Source organism: Gobius niger (assembly GCF_951799975.1).
Source record: "Gobius niger genome assembly, chromosome: 4".
Classification (NCBI taxonomy): Eukaryota; Metazoa; Chordata; class Actinopteri; order Gobiiformes; family Gobiidae; genus Gobius; species Gobius niger.
Window position 1 is genome coordinate 4,019,149 of NC_136855.1, and position 8,300 is coordinate 4,027,448.

At 43.1% G+C, this 8,300-nt stretch overlaps 1 protein-coding gene across 1 annotated transcript; it reads right to left on the minus strand.

Moving 5' to 3' along the window:
* Nucleotides 1-2,265: 2,265 nt before the first annotated feature.
* LOC306962081 (low choriolytic enzyme-like) lies at nucleotides 2,266-8,043 on the minus strand. Its single transcript, XM_079555125.1, has 9 exons — nucleotides 7,942-8,043; nucleotides 7,837-7,867; nucleotides 6,404-6,469; nucleotides 5,501-5,653; nucleotides 4,986-5,109; nucleotides 4,738-4,916; nucleotides 3,672-3,753; nucleotides 2,821-2,945; nucleotides 2,266-2,412 (listed from the first exon to the last, which is right to left on the minus strand). Exons 1-9 carry the CDS (start codon nucleotides 7,999-8,001, stop codon nucleotides 2,381-2,383), a joined length of 852 nt encoding a protein of 283 aa, XP_079411251.1. The 5' UTR covers nucleotides 8,002-8,043; the 3' UTR covers nucleotides 2,266-2,380.
* Between the last annotated feature and the right edge of the window lie 257 nt (nucleotides 8,044-8,300).

Sequence of the window (8,300 nt, forward strand, 5' to 3'; positions counted from 1 at the left end):
ACCTGGCTGGCAGGCCTATGGCTCGTGGGACCCGGTGCACGTGGAGCGGAGCCAGAAAGGACAGGGAACTGGTTGCCCCCCGGACCGAAGCAAGTCTTTTTTCTTTTTTTTTTTCAAAATGTTTCCATACAGAAGAACAAGAAACAAGAGGTGTACATACAACAATTATATGACTGTGTTATTTATACATGTGATATAGAGAATCATACAAAATCAGGCCTCCTGGGCAAGATATAAGTTCTCAACTTCTCCCATATTTTGTCGAACTTGTCCATGGAGTCTTTTATGAAATGTAATTCGTTCCATAACAAATATTGCATATGTAAGATTATACCAATCTTCCACGTTCGGGGATATTGAACTTTACCATCTTTCGGTAATCGATTTCCGCGAATCACAAGTCTACAAATCTACTTGAGCCCAACTGGAGTAGCTTTTATGTTCCAACATGGTGAATTGTGTTTTATATAATTTTTTTAACTTGATTTTTTTATTGGTTGCACCACTTTCACATTCAAAACCTGCAATAACCTAAACCTGTGACATTGTGACACACCACTGCAAAATAAGAGTTGTTAACAGTACTGCACATGAAAGAACAGACACGGGGAGAGGATGTACATCAGTCTTGAATGGATTTATTGCCAAGTGCAAGGGGGACAATGCTTTCCGGGACTTCCTCATACACGAACAAGCGTTATGTGCGAAAATGCTCAATATGAAAGAGAATATGGAGGTGGCAACGAAGATCGCCTGTTCTATTTGTGCCAGAGCTCTTCCAAAACGGCTATTCCGTTCACATCTGGAGAAGGCTCTGAGTTGTTGCCACACACTGACGTGAGATGGCTTAGTCGAGAGCTCTGTCCTGAGATTAAGGAGTTTTGCACCTGGACATGCGAAATACAAACGTCTAAATGACGGTCAGTGGCTGGTAGACTTAGCATTTTTAACCGATCTGACAAACATGTTGAATGACCTTAATCTAATGCTGAGGTTGATTCACTCGCATCAAAAATTGCAACACTGTTTCACCTGAACTCTTCTGGAGTGGAAGATGAGTTTTTTACACTTCAAGCCGACATTCAGCTCATGTCCAGGGCTCATAGACAGTTCTGGAACTTCCTCACAGAGGAAAAGTACCCCAAAATGAGGAAATGTGCTACCTCCTTCACTTGGCTTGGCTCCACTTACTCCACGTTCCAAATTATTATGCAAATGACATTTTTCTTAGATTTTCTAAATAATCAACTCAAATGACAGTCAGCATAATTTTCAAGTCTTTAACTGTGTTGAGTGAAAAACTTTTTCAAAAATAAATATAGTAAAAAAAACTCAAAATCTATGGTTCCAAATTAGCAGCTCATCGTTATTTTATAGCTTGTAATTAACTGAAAATGGTCATTTGTTGAATTTGCAGCATTAGGAGGTCATATTTACTGAAATCAAAAGCTATTTAACAGGTCAAGTTACATTATAACATAGGAGCTAGTGATGTGCGGGTCAGGGTTTTTTTCCTGGGCACCACCATCACTCAGGACCTCAAATGGGAGCCAACCATCAGCTCCCTCATCAAAGAGGCCCAGCAGAGGATGTTCTTCCTGAGGCACCAGAGGAAACTTAAGCTGCCGACCAAGATGCTCGTGTAGTTTTTAACACCTTCAACAATGCACGTGCTTTGTCTAATGTTATTGTTAAGTTCATATTAAATAAATGCTCATGAAATCATTAAAAAATATTATGCATAATAGCTGAAAACACTCAACAAACCCAGATCTGAATGAGCTGACCAGAGACATCATGAAGACACTTCAGAAAACACTTTATTATCCACAGACATAAAAAGCAGCAGTATGTCAATGTAAAAAACAGTATAATAATAATAATGCATTGGTTTTATATAGCGCTTTTCTGGACACTCAAAGACGCTTTACATTGCACTATTCATTCACTCCATACTCGGTGGTGGCAAGCTACTATTGTAGCCACAGCTGCCCTGGGGTAGACTGGCGGAAGCAAGGCAACCAGTCTGCGCCATCGGCCCCTCCGACCACCACCAACCACTCACTCACTCACTCACTCACTCACTCAAGCCCCACATTCGCTAGGCTTCATGGTGTTCCCAAACGGTCTCCCATCCAAGTCCTGCCGGGCACTTCCCTGCTTAGCTTCCATGGTCTGACGGGATTGGGCAGAGCAAAGGCGGTGTGGCCACAAGATCACAGATGATTTATATTCATTTAGCAAAATCCCCCCCTTTTTAGCTTCACTGGACAAAGATGTTGCATAAGCGTATTATGTATTATTATAAAAGATGCAGTTTGATGAGGAGCACGAGCAAAGGCAGAGAGACGGCTGTCGGGTCGAACCTCAACTCAAATCCTCATTCCTTTTCTTCTTCCTCCAGCTGGCTTCCTGTCGCACAAACAAAGATGGCATCTCAATCAAAAGGCTAAAGACAGCAGAGACATTTGGTCATGCCACGGTGGGATATCCTGTCACCCGTTACGATACCACCCCCTAGTGGCTCGGTGTGTCTCCAGTAATCTGAGTACAATATGGAATTGTAAAGAGACCACACCTGTCAAAAACAACTTTAAAGCCGGGCTCCAAAGAATATTATTGTTTCTAAAGGCAGAGTTTCCACCTGGGACGACTCTGAGGAGGGTGAGTTTATTTATTTTTTTTAAATCAGTTATTCCCTCTGTAGAGTTTTACAGTTTGAGCACATTGATTGAATTGGCAGAATTGTTGCTGCTCTGCCCTTATTTATGCAAAAATACTTTTGACCCACTGGACAAACATGAATGTGAGTGCACATACTGCAGCTGTAGAGGCGGTTGACCCTCAGGATGTCGTTGGCACTCATCTGAGTGGCTCTCCCGATGGACACGTCGTTGTTGGGGATGGGCACGATGGTGGGCTGCCTGTTCCTGGAGAAGGCAAACCTGTTCGGGACACACACTGTGAGCTCGTAACTTTGAAGGAATGCAGGTCCTCCTGACGTTACCTTCTAAAGATACACCGATCCTTTTTTGCTACTGATACCAACTGGGGTTTGAGTATCTGCCGATATCTGATATTTACTGATGCCAAGAGACTTTCATAAGAATGGCTTTCTCTGAGTGAAAAAAATCATTGACACTTTTCTCCATTTTAAGATCATCATATATCATATTTTATTGTCATGATGTTACAGCTCAATCATATCGATTGATATTTAACAAGGGTCACTGGACTTTTCTACACTAAATATCCTTGGGTATATGACAGGCTTTAGGTTACATTAATAAAAACAACTCACATGACGTGATCTGATCATTACAAATTTGATCAGTTATTTCTTAAACTAACATACAAACACCTCGCTTCAGCAGTGGTCGATTTTATTTTATTAGGCTACTTTAGGTATTTCTATCATAGTTTCTGACCTAGCCTTGATTAATTTTCGGTAGCATTAGCATGCTCCCTAACTCAGCGATTGAATTGTCCAGGTACTGAGCTTCAAAATGATACTGAAGGACAATTGAATTTCCCCTTGCGGGAATAAATAAAGTACCTACCTACCGACCGACCGACCGACCGACCGATCTAAACTGGTACCCGATTTTGTATTTTTTCCAGTATCTGCTCCGATATCCGATACCAGTATCGGATTGGTGCATCCTTATTACCTTCCATAGTGCATGACAGAGTCGTAGTCGTAGGGAGTGCCCAGGTTCCTGGTGTTGACCTTGTCGAAGTTGTTCTCCATGCCTGTGGAGACATGACCCTCAGTGTCAGTGCTAGTACCAGTATGGTGTTTAAGTACTAATGGTATTGTAAAAATCGATACCAGATCAATCTTGTATTTCTGTTTCTTGTATTTGGAGGCTGTAGAAGACATTTGCGCTGACAGGGGGTCTTCAGACTCCCATGGCAATGTTATACAGCAGTGGTCCCTCCCCAAGCTTGACCTCCTACAGACTGTACTACACTGGAATATTTTCTGCTACTATGGGCGGCGATGTGGTGTTTGGATCACGTTTCTGTGGCGTGGAAAGCCCAGCGCTCAACCATCGATCTCTCTCAGGACATGGACAGTGTTTATCTCACAGGGAGAAATACTTTGTTCTTTGTCCTTCTGAAGATGCGGGAGGCTGTGGCGATGTTAATGTAATGTTTTTTCTCTCAGCAGTGAAAGCACTGGGGCACCGTTGCATGTACGTAAGATACCAACTTTGCCTTGAGCAACGGTGTTGTTGCGCCAGCCGGAAGATTTGGCCCCATATCTTTAGAGACCAAGTTTCAATGCTGTTGGTTCAAAATGACAAATAATGTAGTATAGGCAATGAAAAAAATAATCAGGTATCGCTTTCGTAATCCAAGTATCGTTAAAGTACCGGTACACTACAACTATTAAGCATTCGCTTAAATGACTTGAATAGGAAATGTATCTTGTTTTGAGTGGTTTTCACTCATTGAGACTTTCTTCCTAATCTGACCAAGTTTACTTTGCCAGTTTGAGGACAGTTCAGACTTGTTCTGAGGTAAATTTTGCTTAACAGAAGAAAGTAAAACTGCCAATGGGATAAGACCAACTTTCTTACACCATTGGCGAAAAAACTACCTGAAATAAATTAATATTATGCTCCAATTGAGACATTTAACCTAATCTAGATCATTCCTTTTTCCATTGGTGCCCAGACCTACTGGGCAGAGCTTGTATCTGTGGAGCAGTGAGCGGAGTCTTGGACTCACCGCGGATGACGTTCTGCAGCAGTATGCGCACGTGCTCGTCCCTGTCGGAGCGCGTCTGCTCGTGGTGGAAGCCCAGTGCGTGCAGCAGCTCGTGTTGGATGGTGGACTGGAACACACATCCCCGTCGGGCGAGAGAGACCACCTGGCCCCTGCCACGGCGCCCCACGAAGGAGAAGCACCTGCAACAGGCCACTCTGTGATCCTTTGCTCAAACACAGAGCGGGATCAGAAAGTAGAGGTGGTCTTACCCGCCGCGCGACTGGATGTCCACAAAGTCGCGCTGCCTGGTGCTGTTGCGGGGGGTGAAGCGGATACAGGTGGACTGTGCAAAGGAGCGCAGGCCGTTCACGATGGTTCTCCTCTCTCTCTGAGCTGAAGAGCACACAGAACTTAGGGCACATTTTAACATTTTGTTTTTCCTTTTGTCTGAGATTTCTGTGTAGAATGAGGACTGTGTTGGTCCGAGGCCGCTCTTTCCCACGGCCTGAAACAGAAAATATCCCAAAGACTCGGCTCCTAGTAAAGAGCCGGAAATCCCATCACTACAGTCAATCCCAAATGTGTGTTAATGAAGTGAGCTTTTAAAGGCCTCTATAATAATAAAAAAAAAACATAAATAAGAGTATACACCACATTAATCTGAAAGGGCAAAATGTAATCACAGAATTATTAAGTAGATGTGTCCTGCCGTGTTCACTGTAGGTCTGTCATGCTCCAAACTAAAGCGTGTCATTGGATGGTGTGGTGCGTGGCTGCAGCTTACAGTACTGGTTGGAGATGCGGTAGGGCACGTAGACGTTTCCGTCGCTGGCATTAGGCCAAAGACAACCGCGGGCCGTGCAGGGGTCGGCGTTCTGCAGCCCGTACGGCAGTGCAATGTCCCCCTCTACCACCAGGGGGTCCGCCAAGTCCTTCCCTACAAACACAGGACAAACAGTCAGACTCAGCATGTTTTCCGAAGCCTTCACTTTGGTATACGAGCCCCACATGTGACTCAAATACTGAACACATTTTACAAAAAATAATTGTAATTATCGCTGTTATGTAAATGTTCATATTCCCTTACTTTACCTCAACCTGGGCTACAGGCGCAGTGCCCCACCTGGTTTGGACCATTAGATCAGCGCTGTCCTTCCTCTCCCTGATCTTTTACATTCAGGGTCCCACACAAGTGAAGAGGATTGGATTTGATAAAGGAGAACAGTCACTGCAGCGAGTTACAAACATCATGTTCACTGTGAATCCTCCCCCAAAGGAAACGCCAGTGCTGGTTCAGGAGCTTTCATCTAAGAGCTAAAGGCTAGTGTGAAATAATGACAATATAACTCAACTCAATCACATCTAAACTACTGACAGGCTGAGGCTCACTCTAAACTTTTCACTACATTTTTATTTTGTGTTAGCCGTTAGCCTCAAAAACAGTGTGAAGTCTTTATGTTTCACGTAACACACACACACACACACACACACACACACACACACACACACACACACACACACACACACACACACACACACACACACACCCACACCCACACCCACCACACACACACACACACACACACACACACACACACACTGTGACAGGATTAGAGTGAGAAGACTGTGTTGTATTTTCTGGAATAGTAAAAACTAGAGAGCGTTGATGCACTTTTGTTAAACATACCCAGGTTCCTGTTGGCCTTCTCCAGCAGAGTAGAGATGCTGACGTCTTCCTCCTCCAAAGTGCTGCCTGTGGAGCAGAGCACGAATGAGACGACAGGTCCACCATGTGACCAGTGTTCATTTGGACGACATATTTTAGTCTGAGTTTTACTCCTAGGTTTTTGACAAAAATGTCTGTGAGTTTTAGTCAACTAATGATAACATTTTTGTCTAGTTTTAGTCGACTAAATCCCCCTACATGCTCCAGCAATGTTCTAATCTGTAAAATGAGCCCAGACCTATTCACCACAACTGTTGCTAAAATCCTGCAGTGTCACTCCATAGGTTTGTATTTCAGAACTATCTCCATCGTCGCGCAGTAACTCCTAAAGACTTCCCCCACTCACTTCCGTCAATAACCTTTAGGAGTTACTGCGCGGACGTTTTGCTCCTCGTATCATTACGCCTCACAATATAGTACCCTTTTTTATCTGCTTATAAAATCGACATGCTACATTTCTGTGTAAATATACTTCAAATGAAAACACTTCACGTAACTTTATTTAAATAGGGAACACGTGGAAGAGCTTGGTAGCTTCTATCGTGAGCTTTTTTGGAGCTATATGACATGTGGGAGAGGCTGCGTATGTGCTCCGTTTGCCTGGCAGAGCGCACAGACAAAGACCAGACGGGGATATATTAACACGTCTAAAGTGAGGTAAGAACATATCTCAGTATGTAAAAACGGTGGCCTATTCCTTTAACATAGAGGCTGCACTTACACATAAGACCTGAGGTGGCAGAGGCGAGTAAATAAGGACAACAAAATGATGACTGTGTTTGACAGCAACAAGTTTAGCCACAAATTCATAGTTGGGCCAGGCGTGAAATGCTACTCATTCACAGGGCAATAATTCAGACATTTTTTAATTTGATTTATTTTTGATTGTAAATAGTACAATTATTTAAAATCAAGCCAAATATTAAAGCATAATATCAAAACAAATATTACTCATCTAGATTTTTCATTTTTTGCACCTGAATTTATTGCTGATAACATTTCACAGTGGGGGTCCTGAGTTTGGTGATTTTGAGAGTTTGCTGCCCGGAAGGTTTGGAAACCCCTACTCTATAAAATGTACTATTCCTTTTAAGCCTTTTGGGGAGCATGTAATGACAAATAATAATTACTTCTTTTGTTCATTTCTTTAATTAAATAAGCCCCTTGAAGCATATTCAAATAAGAAACATAGATATACATTTACAATATGTTTATTCTTGGGCCATTTTGAATGAAAACATTTACAAACCCAGAGTCTGTTTAACCTCCAAATAACGACTCTTTTAAAACAATGGAGACTTCTATTTCTAGACAAGCTGGACTTACTAGATAGAAGAAAGCCTGATCTGATATTCTGTTATTATACACAAGGTTCAACAACAAGTGTGTCATACCTGAGGATTCTTCATTCTTGTCAAAGGTATTCTGCAAAAACAACTCAGTTAAATGACATCAGCGTAGAGAGTAAAGGTAAATGCAGTTGGAGAGTTGTGACTTGCCCTGACGACAGTGAAGGAGTAGGCCGACCCGATGAGGAGGAGGCAGAGGAGCGCGCTCATGTTGACGGACAGCGGGACTGTACTGTACCACGAGCACAGAACCCCCGGCTTTATACAGGAGCCTCACACGTCCACCTGCTCCAAATATGGCAGGACTTCGCTGAGAGTTACCGGCAACACAAAGGGGAAGTGGTGTTACTCCAAAGCTGTGGTGTTTATGAAAGATGCACAGGAGGTTGCTGCAGAAACTAAACAGGGAACATTAGGCTGCTGCACAACACACCTGAAAATGCAATCTGACCTTTGGAGTTGTAACAGGTCATACCGCCTTTGCTATGCCCAATCCCGTCAGACCTTGG

Bases quoted from the DNA above. Each gene is read 5' to 3' on its own strand.
- LOC306962081 (XM_079555125.1), bottom strand. From the start codon at position 8,001: ATGAGCGCGCTCCTCTGCCTCCTCCTCATCGGGTCGGCCTACTCCTTC. The intron at 7,868-7,941 runs GCAAGTCACAAC...TTGTTTTTGCAG, and splicing joins ACTCCTTCACTGTCGTCAGG to AATACCTTTGACAAGAATGA. The intron at 6,470-7,836 runs GTATGACACACT...TCTGCTCCACAG, and splicing joins CAAGAATGAAGAATCCTCAG to GCAGCACTTTGGAGGAGGAA.